The sequence below is a fragment of the Elephas maximus genome, chromosome 15, assembly GCF_024166365.1.
Source record: "Elephas maximus indicus isolate mEleMax1 chromosome 15, mEleMax1 primary haplotype, whole genome shotgun sequence".
NCBI lineage: Eukaryota > Metazoa > Chordata > Mammalia > Proboscidea > Elephantidae > Elephas > Elephas maximus.
The window spans coordinates 71907757-71931729 of record NC_064833.1 but is presented as its reverse complement, the minus strand read 5'-3'; the positions used below and the strand labels follow the sequence as shown (position 1 = coordinate 71931729).

General features: G+C 37.8%; 1 protein-coding gene across 11 annotated transcripts in view; it reads right to left on the bottom strand.

Moving 5' to 3' along the window:
• Positions 1-23973, bottom strand: part of NCOA2 (nuclear receptor coactivator 2) — a 319160-nt gene that overhangs the window by 95846 nt on the left and 199341 nt on the right. For all 11 annotated transcript variants that reach the window (XM_049853545.1, XM_049853541.1, XM_049853548.1 and 8 more), the window contains 2 exons: positions 13462-13566; positions 10727-10899 (listed from right to left, as the gene is read on the bottom strand). In XM_049853545.1, the coding sequence (XP_049709502.1) occupies positions 10727-10899; positions 13462-13547 (259 nt within the window). In that variant the 5' untranslated portion in view covers positions 13548-13566. The remainder of the gene's footprint in view (positions 1-10726; positions 10900-13461; positions 13567-23973) is intronic.

Here is a 23973-nt window from a genome sequence, read left to right as displayed (position 1 = left end):
GAGAAACCCCAAGAGTATGGCCCCTGGACACCCTTTTAACTCAGTATTGAAGTCACTCTTGAGGCTCACCCTTCAGCCAAATATTAGACAGGCCCATAAAACAAACAATAACACATGTAGCTCAACCATATATACAAGGCTAGTGGGCACACCAGCCCAGGGGCGAGGACAAGAAGGCAGGAGGGAACAGGGAAGCTATCAATAGAGAACCCAAGGTGGAGAGGGGAAGAGTGTTGACATGTTGTGGTGTTGGCAACCAATGTCACAAAACAGTATGTGATTAATTGCTTAATGAGAAACTAATTTGCTCTGTAAGCCTTCACCTAAAGCACAATAAAGAAAAAAAAAAAAAAAGAATTTGTCATCAATTGGGGAAGAAAAAGAAAGGTACACGAAAAATCTGAATAAGATTAGGTAATACTAGAAATGATAAGGAGATTCAAAGTAGATGAGTCCATAATGATTGGTAGATTAAGAAGTGCTCTGTAAAAACAAGCAGTATTTGAGACAGGCCTTGAATGAATAGCAGAGGTCTAATGGAAATAGAGAAAAACAGTAAAAGAATGGAGATATTCCCGATGGGGAAGAAGGAGTATGAATAATGGTATAAAAGTGAAAAAGCACAAGAATGTGTTAGGTACAATGAGTAATCTATTTTATGGTTAGGGTATACATACTGGTAAAATGGGCTGTAAGAATATAGCAGCAGGCTAAAATCATCAGACTAAGTAAGGACTTTGGTGAAACCCCTTGGCAGTGGACCTTCTACTATCATTCAATCTAGATTCTCTGTCAACTGTGCTCTACAGGGCCTAAAATTGTTGTGATGCTCCATTCTAATGGCCTCGAGTACCCCAGTGCTGACTGGAACCTGAGGCTATCACAGCCCCGTTAGCCCAGTGCTTTGATTCCCATTTGGGCCTCTTCTCTCAGATCCTGTAGCTCGGTCACATGCCCCTCTCCCCGACTCAGTCTGTTAGGTTCCTGTCCTGATTTACCAGACTGGTATATATCTGGGCACACCATTCCATTCTGTGGAGGTACCAGGGCCATGCTAAACCTGCCATACTGTCACGGGCCTGGAATTATTGGGAAGGACTTTATGCTAAATTTGAAAGGTGATGAAGAATCACATATTAGAAGCTTCGGAGCAGAGGGACTGGAATGAACAGCAGTGGGCTTCAGGAAGCTTAATGAAATTACAGTACAAGATGGACTAGCTCTGTGGCCTGGAAGATCTGTTAGAAGGCTATTTTGTCATTCTAGGTAAGTGATCTCGAGAACCTTAACTGTACATGTGACAGTGAAAATGAGAGAAAAGGGTTGAAGATATAGTAACTAACAGTGGATTAGATACGTAGGAAGACCCAGAAAAGGTTTAATGGCTTTAAGTCTGATAACTGGGTAGCAAAAACTGTTATTTGTGGGCAGTCTATGAAAACTAGAAGATAGTTTTCCTATTAATATCTTATTCATTAGTCCAAGATACACATTTTCCATTTGTTGAGCTGGCCTGTCTGAAATTGCAATGGACCATGTAAAAACCTTCACTGAAAGATGTATGTGTGAGCATATGGCTACATACTGCTAAGCCCCATGGCCAAGGATCTGATTTAATTCAACAAGTGTTGATTGAATATTTACTAAATGCCAGGCTCTTTGTTACTTTTTGTAGATCCATAAAACACAGTCTCTGCCCCCTAAATACTCCGTTTTTAGGGAGGACATATATGCAAACAAATAATTACACTATAGCAATATGTATAACCTATGGGTGAAGCAGAAAAGAGCTAATTAACTTGCAGGGTGGGGAGGCTGGCAGAATTCTTTACGAAGTATATAACTGCTGCTAATCTAGGTTTTTCAATGATGACTCACAGTTTGCCAGAAGGATAAGACAGGAAAGAATAGAGGCAAAGAGGTAGAAAACAGCTTGGTATATCTGGTAAACTTGTTTTCAGTGTGAGCATACCATAAAATACAAGAGGGTGAGAAAGCAGGGCAGGAGGGCTATCTTTCTCCACTAGTGAAAGGAAGAGGGAATATACAAATGAATTCCTATGTCTCAGAACCTGAAGATATGTTTTTCTTGTTGCTTTTTTTGTCAACAGTACTTTGTCAAACTCAAAATCCCTGGCCATTTAAAGCAACTTCACCTCTGTTAAGCTATATCTAGCTCGGTACTCAAACTAGTACCTGTATGCCTGAGCACACATTTACCTCAACCATTGTCAAAGAGTATCCTTAGCTATAGGTTATGTATACGCCGTCCCATCAAAGAGCGCTCACGTTGGAAATATGTGGGGGAACAATCTAAAACCCTGTGTGTGCACACGCATGCATGGTCATGTGCAACCAACCTACACCGCGGGGGCTGCAATGCAAATGCAAGGAACTTGTGGGCTGGGGCAAGGGAAAGTACGGCAGGACTGGGGCACATCACAGAGGAACTTGTACACTACGGTGAGGGTTCTCCTTTTGGACTCTGTCATACAGTCTCGTGGCAGTCGCTGAAATTGACGGGGCATACCACTAGCACATTCATGTGGAGGAATGGTGCAGTATCATCCCCCTGGGCACACTGGCTGATAAAGCTATCTCTAAGCCCCAGCTGCAGAAGAGGTAGGGGCAGGTGGCATATAACAAGTACCAAGGAGGGCTGAGCAGCCAAGAAGTGTGTGGGCACTCTTCACTAAAGCTGGGGTGGGGTTAGAACAGCAGGCAATAGCTGACATCTAGGGGGCCATCCTAAGGACCTCTACCCACACGTATGCCCATAGCTGCGAACTGACAATGCTTTCAGTCGTTAGTGACAATGTCATAAAAGACCGTAAAACAAGATGCTATATTTTAAAATTTCTGTATCTTTGTGTTTGAACTTGAACATGTGTGCACATGAATATGATTCCATCCTACTCTTATCTCTGCCAGGCTCTCCATTGGTCTGTCTTTGTGGGTCTCTTACTGCCTTTCTGTCTGTTATTTCCTCCTGTTCTGTCAACTCCTTCTAGGTCCTCTCAACCGTGTTATCAAAATGCAATGAATAGTTATTAAAGAACATTAGCCTCTCTTTCTCTATTGTGGAAGGAGCCCTGGTGGCACAGTGGTTAAGTGCTCAGCTGCTAACCAAAAAGTTCACTGGTTTAAACCGACCAGCTGCTCTGCAGGTGAAAGATGTGGCAATCTGCTTCTGTAAAGATTTACAGCCTTTGAAACCCTATGGGTCGGTTCTACTCTGCCCTACAGGTTTGCTATGAGTTGGAACTGACCCGATGGCAACTGGTTTGTTTCTACTGTGGTATGTATAAATTTAACAAAACAACTGCCATTCATAATTTTCATATGTACAGTTCAGTGACATTATGTTTACCATGTTGTTCAAGCATTATCATTATTGGTTCTCAAATTTTTGTCATCACCCTTAACAAAACTCTGGGTCCTCTAAGGGTTTCTTGATACAGATAAATAAACATTTTATATTTCTCTAAGCATTTGTTTTAACATAGTTTTTTCTTGTTGTTGTTTTATTGGCTACGTGCTCCAAACCCTTCCAGGAGTCCATTGCTTTGAATGAAAAAAGACATTTCCCATTCCTAGTACAGGGTTATCTCCAGAGTCTACAGACTACGGAAGATGGCTCCAAGTCAACTCTGTTGACGATGGTTGGGGGATTCTCATTTTATGTGATCTTTTCCAAATTCCTGTATTACGTACTGTCCTACTGCCTGGAGAATAAAGCACAAATACCAAGATATGATCTTTAATGCCCTCTGTTATCTGGCTGTGATCTGCCTTTTTCAGCCTTAGATCCAATACATATTACTCTGTAGCTAAACAGTCTGACTTGCTCTTTGCATTCTGCATGTCATCACCTGCTCCTGTGCCTTTGCTCAGGCTCCTCTGTCCTCACCTTCTCATCTATTAGAATCTTACTTCTAGAGCAAGGCCCAGTTCAAACACACCCATTCTCACTTTCTCATCCAATCATTACTTATGCCTTTGTCACTTATTTAATTTTATCTTCTATTACAGTTGTTTACACACTAGTTTCCCCCCAAACAGTGAAACCTCCAAGGAAAAGAACCACTGGATTCCTCTTTAGCAAACAACAGTATGTCTTCCGTATAGTATGTGCTCAATAAAAAATTAACTGAATGAATGCTTGCTCTTGAATGAAATGAACACAGACAGATGGGTGTCAGAATTACTTCTTTTCATACCAGTACAAAGTGATCAATAAAATAAGGGGTGCTTATTTCCTATTAGAGTATGGAAGCCAGTTTAAGTCTTGAAACAAGAACTGAAAGTCATAAACTGTTAAACTACTAAAGCATTGGAATACATAAATTATTTAAATCCTCTTCTTCTAAAGGCTGCAAAAAAAACAAAAAAACAAAAAAACACAAAACTGCCATACACTTAAAAAAATAAAATAAAAAGAGCAACCTAGTAGAAGACCAAGAAATTAGAATAGGAATTCCACTCCTAACCACTAATTTTAAGGATTTCATTAACAAGCATTGTTGTTGATAGATGCCATCAAGATAGGAGCCATTAATCCACACAGAAGTGTGTAAATGTGAATTACATGCAGATCAGTAGAATGAAAATATTTTGTCTTCGTTAAAAACTGCAATATCAAGAATATGCTGCTGCTCTGAAGTTAAATCAGCAAAACAGGGAAATAAGATTTGGTTTCTTCTGAGGTGCATACAACCATAATGGTTTCAGATCTTCAAGAGTTAACTGGGGCCAGATTCTTTTCTGTGATTCACATTCTTTTATAAATATTATTATAGTATAATATTTATTTAATAAGTATTATTATCTACTTTTTTACAGATTAGGAAATGAGGGACCAGACATGTTAAGACACTTGCACATGCTCACAAAGCTGATGAATCCAGATACGGGGTTCATCTGATTTTAAATAAAGGCCATGATCTTAGTAAGTTATTATACTGATTATCGTATGCTGCCAACTGGGTTTGGGGCTTGCACTGATCTATTACATAGTCTATTCTGTTTGTTCACTTTTATATCTAGCTGGCTGACTTTGGTTATTTAATTATCATCAGCATCTTTAAGAGAAGACACGGTAAGAACAAAGTTGGCAATTAAAATTCTAACTATATGTAGTTTTTTTTTTTTTTTTTAAGTTAGAATATGTCATTGTCCTTCTCCCATTCATTCCACAAATAATCAAGAGTTTCTGCCATCACATGTATTTGACCCGCGTCATGGCATCAGTTTGAGAGAATCTGCAAGAAACCCTGAGTTAGCTAGCCTATCCTTTCTAGTGTGATGACTCTGCCATCACTCTAAGGTTTCATTACATGGAACATAAGCAATCCCTGGAAGCATCATCCCAAAAGCCTGATTTGCAGATATCCTACCCCTGGAAGTGATCAGATATCAGAGCTATTTTTCTTACTTTGCTTGGTGACAGGTATTTGGTCATGCCTAGGCTTTAGCTCTGAATAAGTAACTTTGCATCACGAAAACCTTATGAATTTAACCTGGGGTGGGGGGAGGAGAACAGGAAGGAAAAGGACGATATTTATGGGCTTTGTATGTGCGTTTAATTTTTTTCTGGTATGTGCTACAGATAGGTTGTTTCTATTACTACTGCCTTGAATTTGTAAATAATTCTGTTAGTTTATAAGTTTGTACACTGACTTGCCTACATTTACCAATACATCCAACCCGCCCTTTCCAAGTGGTGTACTGAAAAATGCTTAAAAACCAGCTTTTTTGGGGGGAAAAAAGAATATATCATAATTTTATTATATATTTCACTGGCATAAAGAATGTGTAGCACACAATTTGCAAATGATAATAAAATATACAACATTCTGTATTGTCAATTCCATATGCCCAATGATTCTCAAATAATCCTTCCACTGATTTTCTGTCAAACTCTTGTATCATAGTCAACCTATGATTAAAACTGATGAAAGAGTACATTTTCAACAAGAATGTTGGCTGAAATTTTCATTTATTGCTAATGAACAAGACAAAAGTGAAACAATGAAGATGTATGTCATATGAGGAAATTCACTTGTCAATTCGTGAATGATTTTTTTGCTGAAATGGATAATACTGGAAGGCTATTTCCTCAGGTTTTGTTTCTGGTGCTAGTCGTAACGTAACAGCTACTTGATGCGATTTATTAACCGTTTCTCCATTACCTGGTTAAGTCTAGAGTGACAGTCAACAGAATAATAAATCACGCCCTGATGTGCAGTGTTTACTAACTTCTGTGGTACAAATACCCTCTCCAGGGCTGATCTCAGTCTACAGCCATGACATCACTGAATGTAGAGTTGAGAAGAGATGTGCAGTAGCCATGATTATACATTATATCTACCATATAGGACAGCCTCTAGAGTATACATACTGGTAAAATGCAGAAAATAATTAGGAGATGTGAGGTTTTTTTTTTTTTTTTTAGTGTTCCTTACCTTTGTTTTTTATGTAATTTATTTAATTGTAAGTCTATATGATTTTTAGTAATGACTGTTTAACAAATGACTTGCAAAATTCCTGTAAATGTTAACAATTGGCTCTCAGGAGCTGACACAAGTCGACTAACATACCACTGCCCCCCACCCTCTCTTAAAATACTTTATTTTTGATACTGTCCCCAATATTTGTGGAAATTCACATGTATGAATATGGAATCCCGATGTTCTCATACTGGCATTACATATCAAAATTATATCACTAGAATAATTACAATGACAAACCAGTGTGATCTTTCAGGTCGCCTGGTTCAACCACTGATCTCCGTCCCCGTTCCCCACCCCTGTTCTAGTTTGTACCAATACAGATTTTTGAAAGATGCTTTTTCATACTTGTAGCTATTTACTAATAAAGAATTCAAAAAAAAAAAAGAAAGAAAGAAAAGTTTGAGACCAATTCTTTATTAACTGATAGTATACCCTGCATTCAAATGTATTACACTAAAGTGGCTTTAAATGATGTGTCAATGGTTTTCAAATAATAAAATTAGTTTTAAATCACTATTTTAGAAAAGCCAATGAAAGGTATGGCTACATTTAGGGTAATGGAGGAGATATCACTTTAAACACAGAGCAGGGCAAATGTTTTAGTCACTTCACACTTCAATTTTATTCTTATAAAGAAACAGAAATCACCATATATTTTCCAAAGAAATTTTTATTTAAATTTCCAGCTAAAGAGAGTGAAATACTCTAGGATACAGTAATCCAAAATTAAAACATTTGTATTTCTCACACTACCTATGGTTCTTCCGTGGAACAGAAGCGATACTAGCGTCTCCAATAGGGAAAAATGGTTACTTGATATCTATGATTCCTGTCCGTGAGTTATATAAGCCAGAAGTTTTAAACATTTGTCAGCATCACACCAAATATGAAGAAACAGCATATTTCAATATCAAAAAAGTTGTGTGATGGTTAAGCACAGACTCTGGAGCCAGACTGACTGGGTTTGAATCCCTATTCCTTCACTTAACGACCACGTGACTTTGCCAGCTACTTACCCACCTCACGTCTCAGGTTCCCACACATAAAAGAAGAAAATATACCTATCTCATGGCATGTTTTGTGGATTAAATAGGTTATGACATACAAGCACTTTAAAAAGTGCCCGGCACATAGTAAGAATGATCCAGTTTTTCACTGGTACTAAAAATTCTCAAAAAAGAAATGCTTCTGTTAGTTTTACTAACCAAGGACCAATGAATGTGGGCCAAAGGAAAACTACCATCGTGCACAGATTTCCATATTTAAATGGCAATTGCACTGTCGGCATCAAACTCTTGTGTGTACTTGCTCTGATTCTACATGGTCCATCTCTGTGCAAATGCTCTTTGGCAGGCTGGCATCTACCAAACATGTGTCTCATAAAGTGCTGTGTACAAGAGAATGCTTACTAATTTAAATAGCTGGTAATTCCCTCTCCAAATTCTTGTCTGCCACGACATTAAATATCCTTTTTTCTCTCCTTTCATTTATAGAGTACGGACACTTGAGGAGCAGCTAACGAGGGAGGCTGACTTGAGGGAAAGAGTCTATCATGCCTGGCTGACCGGCCTTAGCTTCTGACACTAGAGATTTCCTTAAAGCCAAGCCCAGGTTTCCCAAATCTGTATTCTTTAGTCTGGGACCTCAAACAATCCAGTTTAACTTCTCTAGTATAAGTATTCAGACTTAAGGTACAATGGGCATTTCTCTTGCGCCACCAAATTTATTTTTACACAAGGCTGACAACTGTGACTAAGACAGAAATTAAGTTTGGATAACAATATAAAAATTATCATTTAATTTTACTTACGCTGACTGATAGAGGAACCAGTTGGGGGGTGGGGGGAGGTAGGGCAAGGACACAGTGAAAGAGAAGGGCTCAAGCCTGACTTATGCATTGCTCTTGAACCTTTGCTGAGTGCCAGCTGTCAAGAGAAGAAAAACTGGCCCAAATAGAGCTGTCTGGTGGACTAGTATGCATGGGCTGTGCAGAGTTCTCTGGCACCAAAAACATTTTACTTTCTTCAAATGACCTGTAGAGAGGATATTAATAACCATCCCCTACCATTGATCTCACTTTCTATCTGAAAGAAGAGCTCACTGTCGAAAGATCTTAGCATACGCAAAGGAAAACAAAGTGCCATCTTCTTAATATGGGCAAGAAAATTAGTATCTACTGAAGATTTACTTGCTGGGTTGTTCACATACCTCATAAATTCTTCGACAACCACGCAACCTAGGTGTTACTGTTAAACCCTTGAAAAGGAAACTGAGTCTCAGAGAGAGAAAATGATTTTCTCTGGCTCAAAAAGCTCTTAAGTGGTAGAACCAGAATTCACACCTAGCCTCTGTTTGATTTTAAAACCCACGCTCCTTTTGAAAAAATAATTCATTAGACAAACAATATTCTTAAACTATTAGATTAGTTGAGAACTTACAAAGTGTATTTCTGCTTTTCATTTTTTCTTTTAGCATTTCACTTTTCCTTCCCTCTTCAAAATACATCGCTTTTCAAATTTTAGGAACATTATTATAAGAATGTGACTGGGTATTTATTGTTGTTGCTTCTTGGGTGGCTAGGGTACGCAGACTTATGATTCGAACTACACTTAAGGTATGGCACAGTACCAGCACGACACAGCTTAACGTGTTTTATGGTTTGAAGGGGAGGATTACCAAGGTTTTGCAAAACTTTCAAAACTTGTGGAAGGCCCTGATATTGGTAAAAATATATCTAATTATCTTAAAAAGCAAAGTACTATATAGCATGCAACGTTCACAGGCTTGTACCATTCAAAATCTTTAGAAACCTAAGACAATAAGCTTAAAGATATCTCCACTGCAATGATATCAGCAACTAGAAACAAAGCAGCATCAAAGTACTATAAAACTTTAGCCAGTTAATTCTCCTAAGAGGTCTAGGAATATTATTTTATACATTTGCTGACACTGAAAAATGAGAAAATATCAAAATTGAGATTAGAACTGTTTTTTGATAACTATTGAACCCTAAATAGAAAAGAGAGAGAGAGATGAAGACAGACTGAGATAGGCACTGAGGGAAGAAACACCTTGGTTAAATGTTATGATGATATAATTTTGACAGAGAAACCAGGAAATAAAAACTGAACTTGAGAGTGGGCTATATTAAAAAGTGTGTTGTGCATGCTATGTACATCTTTAAGTTCTTAGAAAACAGAACTATATGTGTAAAAGTGTTTTATATAGAATTTAGCTCAATAGTATATGTATCAAAATGGACAATGCAATCATGACAATATACTAACAGGTAGCTAGGATTTTAAGATAGAAGCAGGCAGATTCAGGGTCATATACCTATAACCACAAGGAAGTAACATTTTCCTAAGATCAGCCTCTTTTGAATATTATATAAAAGAGACTAAAAAAATATGAAAGCTAAGAGTGTGCATTCAAAAACAGATTACAAGAGATAATAATCTCCCTAGCCCCGAAGGAAAACAGCATACAGATACTTCAAGAGCATACACTCGCCCTCAGCACCGGAGATACTGTTCATACTTGCCTAATAAAGGTTTTTTTTTTTGGCACCACAAAGTCAAATGTGTTTTTTAAAATACTATTTTCTTAAATTTTCCTGTAGGCAATAATATCAAAGAAGAAAGGCAGAAAATGATCTCAGAAAAAAAGAAAACCCGGGAAGAGAACTGTCATGTTCTGTATTTCAACCTCACAAAAGGAGTCTGACTACAGGTTAAAGCCTTCAAATCTCTTGTCACTCAGGATATGAGTGACATTCTAATCTGGTGGCGGCTAGCTGAAGCTCAGACTTAATCAAATATGCTGACTAGTTGAAACCTGAGGTGGTTCACTTCCTTACTTCCAGTTTCCATCTTTAACAGGGTCCTCACTTGCAAATTATGGCAGCCACTTGCTATGCAAGCTATGAGAACTCCAAGGTGGGGGAGGAGAATCCGTAGGCCCTTGATTTTGTTTTACTAGATGAAAAGTTACATCACCCTGACTTACCTCAGTCTCCTTGTCTTTAGGGAATGGTTGAATTTTATACAAAGCCTATTTATAAACCACTGCAAATGATACCTGCATTCATCTTGCCCTGTGACATCATTTCCTCATCAATAATTTAAGCATAAGAAACAGATTAAAGGGACTTCTCACACATGGAAAAACAGAAACCAATTCAATGTGCCAAAATATTAATTCAGTCCTCTTACCTTGTTCTTTGATCTGACGAATCTGCTTCACAGTTTCTTTTAAGATTGCACATTTGTCGGGCTTGAAGTTAAAGTTGTCTATATCATTAAAATTTGCAAAAATCAGCTCTGCAAGCTCTTCTATATATTTATTTTCCTGTTCACGATTACGTTTCTCAGTGCTCCTTTTGGGGCTACAAAGAAGAAATACGTTTTCATTATGAATATGAAAAAGAGCTATTATGGGAAAAGACAACCACTTTACACAAACTCTAATACAAAGATAGCAAACAAAATTATATAAACATAGAAGTACTTTGGGGAAAAAAACAATTGCCCTAAGTGTTGTATATTTTTCTTAACTGAACTTATCCCAGTTTGCAATCATATATTTACATGTATGATCATTTGTTCAATGTGTTTCATGTCTCCCACTGGACTAGAAGCTCCATGATGGCAGGGACCAGGACTACTGTGCTTAATACAACTAAGAATCCTATTCATTGTTGAATAAATAAAAGGATATTTTAGAATATAAGGGAGATTACCCTTATAAGTTTGTTTGTTTATCCTTATATACTTAAAAAAAAAATTAAGAAGGGAAGTTAACATAGTTAAAATTCAATCATTTTTGCTAAAACATAAAAACAAATCTTTATAATTTCAGACTTCTTTACGGTGTTAGTAAGCAAATCAAGGAGACTTTTTAGATAATACGAAAACAATAACAACAAAAACAAAAAAACTACAGAAAAATAAGTATAGCTAGAAACAAAAGCAAAACTGATTCAGGGTCTTTGTTAGCTGTCCAAGCTGAATCATGGGCAAAATACAAACAAACAGTCCAAGTCCAACTAAAGTTTTATGAAGGTAATAGAAGTGGAAAAAATTAAGTTGGCAAAGTCCTCTCATTTGAATTTGATAAAGCAGCATACTAAAAAGATTCCTTTTGATGATAACAGCATGCAATTATTTTATCAAGTGCAGTACAGGGCTACTGAAAGTCATTCAAAACAATACAACAAATAAATGAAAATATTTAATGAAGCCACTTTCAGTTTTCTGATGTAATTATTTATGTGTAATCCTAATTTTTAAAATTTATAACAGACTTCTATCTATTCATCTCCAAGTATTAGATTTACTTTCATAATCTAATAAACCTGAGATATAATACAATTTATCCACTTTATAGCAGTTATAAGATTTGTTCAAGATCATCCAGTGACTTACTGTCAGAGCAGGGGAAAAAATTAGTTTTTCTAAGTATGATTTTACCCCCAGCTTCCATTTTATTAAGTACAGGAAAGGAGGGAGTGGCCCGAATGCTCTGAAGAACCCAGTTCCTATCCTCAGCCCTGTGGCACAAGATAATAAATACATGACAAATAGGTGAGAGAAAGCGCAGAGGGTTTACACAGGTCCCTGACAGCACCAGGGAGAGGGCTCTGAGATGTGCCCACTCAGCTCTGGCACCAGCACAAAGACTAGGGAAGAGAACAGCCCCTCCCACTGGACTAGCTTCCATTTGACCAAACCCCACTTCAGGTAAACTCCTGAGTATTAAAGGCAGCCCGACAGGCAGAAGTCTTTGGCTTACAGGGAAGTACTCAGGAACCCAGAGGCAACATAGGAGCTGGGGGTCAGGGATTTGGGGAGCACAGGCTTAAAAAGCTTGCTGTTTTGCTCAGCAACTAGAGGAGAAAGAGCATTTCAAATATTGGCTTTTGGCCTTTCTTCCTTCTCTCCTTCCCTTGATGGATTTTCACTGTCCTCTTCCCAATGTTCTCCATCTGATCTTTTTATTGGCCATTCCTTAGAAGTTGCTGCTTTTATTTAACTTTTTGAGTAATTTATACAATTTGAAGCATCAAAAGAGCAAAAAGTATCTGTTAACCTTTATTCTCTATCTGCCTAGTTCACACCCCTCAAAATGGTTAACAATTGTTACTAGGGTTTTTTAATGATCCTAAATCAATGCAATTATAGATTCTTTTCTTCCCTTTTTTTTTTTTTTACAAATAGTAACGGCCCATGCACAGTTTTGTACACCTTGCCTTTTCTCTGTAATAATATCCTTATTTTCCGTACCAACCATCACAAGCGTCCTCGTTTTTCCACAGCTGCACAGCGTTTCAGAGCACGGATATGCACTAATTCTTTGCTATTATAAATAATGCTGTAAAGTAACCATGAATTTATAATTTTAATAGATATTGTTAAATTACTCTGCTTAGAGATTATAATAATTTAAACTTTGATCCATAATATATTGAGATGGAACTTGCTTTAAAATTATTTGTTTTATTCACTGAAGAGCCATAATCTTTGTCCTCAACTCAAAAGCAAGTGGGTTTAACATACCAGGTCTTGCTCATTAAAAAATATAAAACAAATAAAAATAAAACCCAGTCTAAAATTACCAGCAAATCTTTGTACTATGGGATCTTGTTGTCTTTATAACATTCCGTGATCTAACAGAAAAGAAAATGCTAAAAAACTCATTATAGAATAAACTGGTTTTAAGAGTCAATGACACAGCAGACATCAGAAGAAACAGGCAGCTTTCTAAGGATAATGAAATCCGTAACTGATCAACATATTCAAAACATAAAGTAAATAATACATGTGTAAAGGTTTAACTGTTAAGGAAAAAAATATTTGAATTGGGAGTAAAATCAATGCTAAAACATCAAAGGAGCGTGCAGTGGCAGTCATGGATACTACTGATTCCTTTTTCTCAGTAAGAATCTAACCTGGGTCCAAGCTGGTCAGGACATTCCTTGCGCTTCCTTGTCTCTGCCCTGGATGGGTCAGAGGTATTTTCTCCCATCCCACTCATCTTGAACACATATCAGCAACTAAAAACAGAAAAAAGGAAAACAAAATGAAAAGGGCTGATGGCAATGTGTCTGATCAATTTACCAATAAGAAAAATCAGCATTTTGACTGCAGTAATTAACACACTGTTTTGATTTATAAGTGTGTATAGTTTCTAATGAAAAAACTTTTTTTTTTTCCCTTTTTATTCTGCTTAAAGGATAAGTAAATGTAAGGGCTAACATTTCAAAAACAAACAAGCCTACCTCACTGGGTCCATACCCTTTAAGCAGGAGCTGTATTTCAAGAGGACCATGACCTGTAGTCTGTTAGCCCCAGCCTTATGCCACCAGCCTCCAGTTTCAGGAACAATCTCACACCATGTGGAAACTACAGGTTTTGTGAGTGGCTCCTCCCAGTCTCTGTTTTGGGTCGGCCAATGTGAAGCCTGTGCTGCAACAGCTCATACAGGAGAGACAGCCGAAGAAGAGGCAGTGCCACTCCACTGAGCTGAATGTTTCCAAATAGAGTCTCGTGAATTTGAGACTCCCTCCTTCCCTCAGCTCTCCCACAAGGCCCCTCTAAGCAATGCCCCTTGGGTGAAGGTCTGCCTGCCTCCGGGCCCTCCCTCAGTGCCATCTCCAAAGCAGCTCCGTCAAGTGCACTGCACAGTGGCTTCCTCTCTCATATCCTGCCGTCCCTCCCCCTCCCTCGGTTGATTCTAGCTGCTATCATAAAGGTCTTAAGATGCACCCAAGAAATTAGGGGATCTTTTCTGATCCTGATGGGGAAGACCATGACTGGCTCCTATAGAGTCACTATGAGTCATTAGTAGAAACAAAATAACACTGAAGAATGCAAAGAACAAGTGAGTGATAGAGGTTTAGGCCCTAGAAGAGCTAAACAGACTAACAAAGATTTTGAGAAAACCGTAGGTGATTGTTACTTAAGGTACTTAGTAACCACTTAAAAAAGACAAAAAAACAAAACCCTTTGGCGCTGAGTCGATTCTGAATCATAGCAACCCTATAGACAGAGTAGAACTGTCCCATAGGGTTTCCAAGGAGCAGCTGGATTGGAACTATTAACCTTTTGGTTAGCAGCCGAATGCTTAAGCACTGCACCACCAGGGCCCCAGGAAGACTACGTCAACATTTCCCAATCTCTCTCAGAGCTTCACTCTTGTTACTTTCCTTTCCTTCTATCGCCCAGACTCGTAAAATCCCCATTTTCCCCCCACTCCTTTAAATTGTGTAGGAGCTTTTTTGCCTTTCCGGATTTAAAGAATCAGAGAGAAGGGCAAGTCAAGAGAAGACCAAAGGCTTAAGGGAAGACTCCAGAGAGCAAGAGGTTCATGGAGACCAAGGACCAAGAGGCAGGTGGACACAAGAAAACAACACCTAAGACTGAGCACTTCATCACTGTCATATACCAGCTGCTTCACGTGACATAATCTGAGATGCTCAGTCTCAGTCTCACTACAATTCTCTTTCCTGGCCACTACTTCAACCCAAGGGGGCAGAGGAGTTAAGTTTTTTTTTAAGAGTCAAGTTTAAGTAAGATAAAGCAGCACTGTATCAGTTGAGAGAGGTTTCATAAAATATACATTCAATTCAAGAGGTCACCAGGGAGGATATAATTCTAAGAGCTGATGCCTGAGCTTCCTGCTGGTGGGAGCAATATAACCAAAACCCAAGGTGCTGTACAATATTGGCCTGGTAATAAGTACAATGTGTGCTTAGTTACTATTCATTTAGCATTTACGAAGAGCCAAGTGGAGCCTTAGTGACACAGTAGTTAAGTGTTCGGCTGCTAACCCCAAAGGCCAGCAGTTCGAATCCACCAGCCGCTCCTTGGAAACTCTATGGGGGCAGTTCTATGCTGTTCTACAGGGACACTATGAGTCAGAATCGACTCAATGGTAACGAGTTTCATTTTTCTGTTTTTTAGGAACCAAGCAATTTTCTAATATAATTGAATCCTCTAAAACAGGCTATGAGGGGCTGTGAAGCAGAGAAACTTAGGGCCAGTATTCATGTCCAAGCTGGACCACTTGGTTAGCTGTGTGCCCTTAAGAAGTTACTTTACTCTTATGCTTTAATGATCTCATCTTTAAAACGGGGAGATAATCATCAGCACCTACAACACAGGGTTGTTGAGATTAGCAAAGGGAGTTAATTTGGATTATATGCAGGTTTACACAACTTCTACTCTTAACTGTTACAGTAAAAGGTCCCTTCGTCAAATAACCCATTTCTCCTCTAATTACACAGTCACCGGTCAGTGGGAGAATCAGCTGGATCTGGGCTGTCTGGACTTCCGTGCTTGACTATTTTCCCCTCATCCGAACTTTACTCATTTAATGAAAACTGCCTGGGGCCACTGCACGTAAGGTTGGGTGCAGAGAGGAGGATGAGGAGGAGTGCTGCTCGTAAGAACACAACAGGGTATGAGGGGAAATAAATCTGTATATAATTATTACTGCAATAAGTAAAATAGGTGAAAGGTATTCATACAAATGCTATGTACTCCTTCATAACGTAAGATCTGAGAAAGAAGGATGCTGTACTGGTGGGGACGGAACAGGTACTGAGCTGGGCCTGGAAGAAGGTGTATGATTTTAAATGGTGGGGAGGGGAGCCAGGGCATTACAGGAGAAATAAAGGGATAGAGCTTGAAGCAAAACCCTGAACACCAGAACCCTCCTCAGACAATACCTCATGAACATTCATTTTCGATATTTCTCTCTGAACCTCAAAGGCCATTGTTTCATTTACGAGTATGTAAGAAAAAAAATTACAGATTAAATCTAAGTCAGCTTTCAACAAATGGTCTAGGGAATTTTTACCCTGGAAGCAGCTTTCGATAAATCGCAAAAATTTAAGCAAATATAACTCTCACTATATGGCAAAATGCCCTATAATACAGCAGGCATATGTGATAAGTTTTGTTGATGAAAATGGCTCCTCTCCAAAGTATCACCATGTATATTAAAAAGTATAGTACCCTCAGAAAGATCAGACGGAAAGCTTTTCAAGAGACAATTAAAATAAGTGAATGTTTTACTTAAAGTCATATATATCCAGTTTTGGGATGAAACATTAGCATCATAGTCATTCACTTCTAAGTTTTACACACACACACACACACACACACACTCTCTCTCTCTCTCTAATAATTTTAACTTTGCATGGAGACAGCACTCATGTTATTTTCACAACAGGACCTAAGGGAGATAAGGAGTGGAGCAAGGAGCTTACATTTTCTGGTTTAAGTACGGTAAAGCCATTTGAGCAGATTGTTTATATTTTACTTGTACCTACTCAAGGCTGCTCACAAACCACCCTATTTGTAGTTTTAAAACATCATTAATTTCCTCTTGAAGTATGTTATTTAAGTGCCAAGTTTTCTCTTTTATTATTATGTGTTGGTAAGGCAAACATATTTCCTCAAAATCTAAAAACTTCTGCTTTATAAACATGCTGGTTTCCTTATTTGTCTGTCTTCTCCGTATGTCTTCTTTTCTGAGCAATTTTCCTGGACTATGTGTCCCCAGCACACATTTTCAACCAACCTCTGAACCACCAAAGAAAGAAAAAAAGGTGGGGGAGGGGAATACGGAGTAATTCGCAAAGTCCGGAAAAGGCAAAATGTTTTCTCTTGGCCCACGGGAAGAAAGCAAGTTGGGCGATACATACCCCACTCTAGTGAGTTCCCATCAAGCTAGGGAAGCCCAGGAAGCGCCAACACTCAGGATTCCCCATCTGAATCACTGCTACTCACCAAGGGAAAACAAAAAGATTCTGAGAAAAGAGAGAGAGACCTTAAGGTTGTAGCAGCTCCCTCGCCTCTCTCCTGCCCACGGGCAGCTGTAAATGAATTCCTTGACCAGACACGGGGTTCACGCCTGCCTCTTTCGTGGATGAACCAAATAAGAACAGTGAGAATCACTAATGAGATGCTCTAAGAGAACTGTTCTGCCCTAAGTTGGAAGAAAGACCATCTGACATTCTTTTTTTTTTTTCCTTTATCTAGCATTTATTGAATACACTGTCATATATGCAAGAATTGACTGATATTCTTAAAGTGGCAGCAAATGATAGTATTTTAAAATAGACCATGTCGGTGGGACTAGGTGTGTCAATTTTCTTTACCACTAAAAATAGGGACAAGGCAGAAGTGCCACAAATAAAAACCAGAGATACATAGGTATACATATTGATACCAACATATGAATTACTTGTAGTGTATATTAAGCTCAGGAAAATCATCTAAAGTTAACTGCACTAATAGGTGAATTTAAAGCACATTTGTAGATCAAAGCTAAAAATTAATTTCCAATGAAAAGGTAGGAAGTGGAAAATACAGAAGGGCAGCACTGAAGGCTTAGAAATTCTGTTTTGTGTCGTTGTTGTTAGGTGCCATCAAGTCGGTTCCGACTCACAGCAACCCTATGAACAGAACGAAACAGTGCCCAGTCCAGCGCCATGCTCACAATTGTTAGGCTTCAGCCCATTGTTGCAGCCACTGTGTTCTGTTTTGTAACTAGCCCTAAATTAGCAGTTTCTCACAATTTTTGCATGTTTTCGACATTTGCATGAAATTAAAATTCTTGAGCAATTCACTCTCAGTTCTGAAGCTGTTCACTGAAATCAAAAAAACTAAAGTTGATACAAGTAAATTTGGGCAGTATCTGATGGTAATTACAGTCATTAACAGCAAGCCAGTCTCCGCCAGATGTTGGGGGTTGTAAAAGGACAAAACTGGAGGAGTTTCAGTCCTGTCAGTTCTTGTTATCAATAACCAAACAATGGTCTCTGCTTTTCCTGTGACAGTACATTCTCCCTTGCATCCTTTGACAGCAACTTGTATAAGCTAGACAGTAGAGGAATGAGTTAAAGCCACTAAGATTTAACTAAAAAAAAAAAAAAATACATATATATATTATTTAAAAGCAACTACATATTCTGGGAGGGGTGAACAATGCCAGTTAAGTCTGTAGCATAATGACAGAATACAAAATAAAATGTTAAATCTTAATACGACTCAATAAACACTCTTTCTTCTTTTGTGGAATTCATCAATATAGCTTATAACAAAGTTGTTGCTTACAACCCAGTTCATACCATTAAACCTAGCTCATCATCCAGAGTTAATGTAAATGATAACATGTATTTCATCTTTTATCAATACAGGCTATCTTCCACACTCGACCTGTTAAACTGTCAGATTTATCATATGCTGAACAAATTCAGTTAAAGAAAAAATAAGGATAAAACTGTTGCTAAAGTCTAAACATAATAAGTGATTAAACATCAGATCTCTATCGCTTGCTTCAAGCAATATTTTAAAAAGTTAGACCCTCTCTGAAATTCCTTACTTTGAAATCAAATTTACAATGAAATTTGTCAAGCTAGAGAGGCCATCCAAAAAGCTGCTTAAACACCTTATCTTGTCAACGCCTACACAAGGAGGATCTGCCCTGATAAATCATCTAGTTCTTGATACGACTCCAGAAAGGCTTCTATAGTTTCCAAGGCCCTCCAGGTTCTTCATGAACTGTCTTTTCAAGAGATATATGAAGTATGTGGTGTGACTGGTAGCCTGATTCTTCATAAACTTTTTAATGCCAAGAAATACTCGAGCAATATTTAAAATGTACATAAATCTTTATTTAAATACTTTTCCATTTTTATCCTACTCAACTGTGAAAGAATAATCTTTCGTTGCTCAAAAGCCCAACTGAACAGCTAAAGCTGTATTCACTAATTTTTTATCACCGATGAAAACATTTACTCATTCTAAACTTGAAACAGTTTCTCCCTTAAAGCATACTGTGTTCTATGAGGGATCCTTTTTTTTTTTTACAAAATCAAAATTTCTGGGCCATACTCTGAAAAGTCTAAGAAAACAGAGTACCTAATGCTTGAATAAGCAACACGTACTTTTAGGTGTAGATACCTGAGAAAGGTAGAGAGTGGGTAAAACTTGGGAAGTCAGTAAGGTGATACACAGGTAAAGACGTCGAACTGACAGAAGAGGTGAAATACCTCTTTACAAACAGTGTTAACTGGACAAAATTACCCAAATCTAACATTACTTTGGCACAACCTCAACTTCTGCTAATGGTGAAATAATCTATGCTTAAATATACAGACTTGTGCAAGGATATGTTGTTGAATCATACAAACAAGGAAAAACCACACATGCAAATAAAACAAATAGAAATACATAGATTTATTAAATGCAGGGATTAGAGCATGCAGAAAAATCAAACGCTTTCTTCCCACTGGCACAACAAGTAGTACACTAACCACAGAGATAGAGTACACTACACTATATTTCAGAAATAGAATTATTTTAGCTAGTTAGACTGCTATGAAAGAAATCAACTCAATTGCAACAGGTTAGATAATATGCTATTTTTCCTGATGTGTCATTACTCTTTTTACTAGCTTATAAGAACACTTTTAATCTCATCTTTACATAGCAGGATACTGTGCCTTGGTTTTTAAATAATAAAATTTTAATTTACCTCACATATTACAAGATTTATATACAGATTCAGACTCGTAAAATGGCACACTGATTCATACAGTGACTTCAATTAAGTTGCAAAGTTTTGGGAGACTCACGTCATATAAATCTAAATAAAGAAAATTTTATTTGGAAACAAATTCTCAGTTTAACTTCACTAGTTTAGGGCAACTTACTATGCATTTGACTTTTTAAATAACTGCAGTAAGCAAGACACAAACTACTAATACTAGTACACCATTTTTCGTTCCTAAAACACTAGTAGCTTACAGTTGGGTAACGAATTAAGGAAAATAACATATTCTACAACTACTCTTCTAAGTAAGACAGCTTCAGTACCCACCTTCTCTTATGCTGCTTCTTAGTCCGCAGAACAGTAATAATAGTGAATAAACAAATATTTAAGATAAAAATTCCCTCCTCCTCAGTGTGCTCTGCTCTTAGATTTACTTTTGTATAATGGCCTTAAAGTGGTATATTAGACAGTACCTAGAAGACATATTCCATTTTCTGACTGAAAGCCAATAATACTCATGAATTTTTTAGCTGAAAGACACTTCGAGATGCCATTGGGAAGACTGTAATAAACACATTAGGCCGCAAATGGGCAGCAGCAGCTCTTTAACACATGCTGCAACAATCAAATAAATGGCTAAAATTCATGTTCAGTGGCTACACAAATATTTTGCCGTAACATTTCCATCAGCCACTTCTCTCTTAAAGAAGCAGAAGACCTCTTTAAAATCTTATCTTAGCCAAATACAGTGCGTACTATGTAAGGAGCTGGGGAGCCGTTCTAAACTATCATTACCAACAAGGGGGGAAATGTCTAGTCTGACATCAGTGGCATAAGATGGTTTCTACTTTCTGAATTCTCATAGGCTAAGTTCCTTAATATAGCCAGTCACCGGGCTGCTTATATATCCGACGACGTCACCCGGTGCTAATATGGCCAGAAATAGCGAGACTAGGCTTTAATAAGGCCTCAGATGAGAAAACACTGCGGGAAGAAGCTGCATTCCATGCATAATGTGAGCATTTTCCCTCCCCGAAAACCAGTTTTCACTGAAGGTTTAGCATTCTGGAAAGAAGCTGCCAAGCTAAGAACTACAAAGCAGTGCTTGTGTTTGAGTTTCATAACTTCTCCAGATTAAAATTCAATTATCTTTATTCTGAACCACTTCAGGAAACCCTGGTGGCGTAGTGACTAAGTGCTACAGCTGCTAACCAAAGGGTCAGCAGTTTGAATCTGCCAGGTGCTCCTTGGAAACTCTATGGGGCAGTTCTACTCTGTCCTATAGGGTCGCTATGAGTCAGAATTGACTCGATGGCAATGGGTTTGTTTTTTTTTGGTTTGGAACCATTTCAAATTTATGAGAAAAAAAAAAAAGCTTCCTAATTTATGAGGAAAACTTACTGAAATAGCAAAGACAAGTTTGTATACATAAAAAGTATTTTGATAATTCCAGTTGTTAAAAAAAAAAACCTTTTAAATAAATAAATGAGAGGCCTTTTACATAGTATAACAATATTTTTTTTGGCCAACATTATGAGTTAGGTACTTTCACATATTTTCTTGCTTAAATCCCACATTTGGATAAATTTATAAATATAATTCCCTTCATATCATAAAATATGGGTCACTTAACAGACCTGTTTCCATAGTAATTTGCCCAAGTTACACAGATAAACAATGACAGGTCAGGATTCAAACTCAGGCATAATGATACCTATCATTTATTGAGCATTTACTATCTTGACAGACATTCTCTAAGTACTCTGTATATATGGACTCCTTTAGTTCTCATAACAATCTACTACAATCCCCATTTTACTAATGAGGAAATTGAGGTACAGAAGAGGTAAAGTAACTTGACCAAAGCCACTCAGCTAGAAAGTCTGAAAGCTAGTAAGTGAATCCAGACAAATCCTGTATTCTCAATCACTGTAATTAGAACACTAAGGTTCCCCCACTTTAACTGAGACAGAAATTTATAAATCCAGGTATACTACAGAAAGCAGTAAATTTATTTTAATAGATATTGAATAGTATATAATTTGAAAGTACTTTTTTGGGCTAAAAACGCGGTACTATCAATACAAAAAGCAAAAGTTAAAAAAAAATTTTATTGTGTTTTAAGTGAAAGTTTACAAACCACGTCAGTCTCTCATACAAAAACTTATACACACCTTGCTGTATACTCTTAATTGCTCTCCACCTAATGAGACAGCACACTCCTTCCCTCCACTCTCTCTTCGCGTCCATTTGGCCAACTTCTGACCCCCTCTGCCCCCTTCTCTCCCCTCCAGAAAGGAGATGGCAGCATAGTCTCATGTATCTACTTGATCCAAGAAGCTCACTCTTCACCAGTATCATTTTTTATCCCATAGTTCAGTCCAATCCCTGTCTGAAGAGTTGGCTTAGGGCTAACAGAAGGTCTGGGGACCATGACCTCTGGGGTCCTTCTAGTCTCAATCAGACCATTAAGTTTGGCCTTCTTACAAGAATTTGAAGTTTGCATCCCACTTCTCCTGCTCCCTCAGGGGTTCTCTGTCAGGGCAGTCATTGGTTGTAGCCGAGTACCATCTAGTTCTTCTGGTCTCAGGCTGATGTAGTCGCTGGTTTATGTGGCCCTTTCTGTCTCTTGGGCTCATAATTACTTTGTGTCTTTGGTGTTCTTCATTCTCCTTTGCTCCAGGTGGGATGAGACCAATTGATGCATCTTAGATGGCCGCTTGCTAGCGTTTAAGACCCCAGACACCACTCTCCAAAGTGGGATGCAGAATGGCAAAACACTTTTTTGTGTAAAAAAATACATACTTTAGATTTGACACCAAAAGCATGAACGACAAAATAGACAAACTGGACTTCATCAAAATTAAAAGCTTTTGTGCACCAAAAGACTTTATTTATTAATAAAGTAAAGGGACTACCTACAGATTGGGAGAAAATTTTTGGGACCCAGCTATCAGATGAAGGCTTTAACTTCCAGAAAACATAAAGAACTCCTTCAAACTTAGCAGCAAAAAGGCAAACAACTCAACTAAAAAATGGACCAACGACTTGAAAAAGGCATTTCACCAAAGAAGATATACGAAAGGCCAACAAGCAAAAGATGCTCAACCTTTAAGTCATTACTCATCGGTGAGACATAAATCAAAACAAAATCACAATGAGATGCCATTTCACTACCACCAGGATAGCTGTGACCAGAAAAACGAAAGAACAATTGTTTGCGAGAATATGGAGAAACCGAGACGCTCGTCAATTGTTGATGGGACTGTAAAATGGTGCCGCTGCTGTCTGGTGGTTCCTTAAAAAAGTTAAACATAGAATTGCCATATGACCCAGTGACTCCATTCCTAGATGTATACCCAAAAGAACTGAAAGCAGGAATGCAAACAGATGCATGTACATTCCAGCACTACTCATAATAGCCAGAAGATGGAAACAACCCAAGGGTCCTTCAACAAATGAATAGATAAACAAAATGTGGTATATCCATACAATGGAATACTACTCAGTCATAAAGAGAAATGAAGTTCTGACATATACATACATGAATGAATCTTGAAAACATTATGCTAAGTGAAATAAGTCAGTCATAAAAGGACAAATATTGTACAATCTCACTTATATGAGATATCTAGAATAGGCAAAGGAATAGAGACCAAAGTTTATTACAGGTAGTCCCCAGGTTACGAATGTTTGACTTACAGACAATTCAAACTTAAGAACAAACTGCCATAAAGCCTATTATATTAAAAATTCTGCGTTCAATACAATGGTTGATAATAACAAGTGCATATACTACTTTGTGACGCTCATGAAAACACTGTGTGGTTTGGGAGTGTTTCTTAAGTGTTTTACATGCACAGAAAGGTAAAATATGTATCATATACTAAGAGAA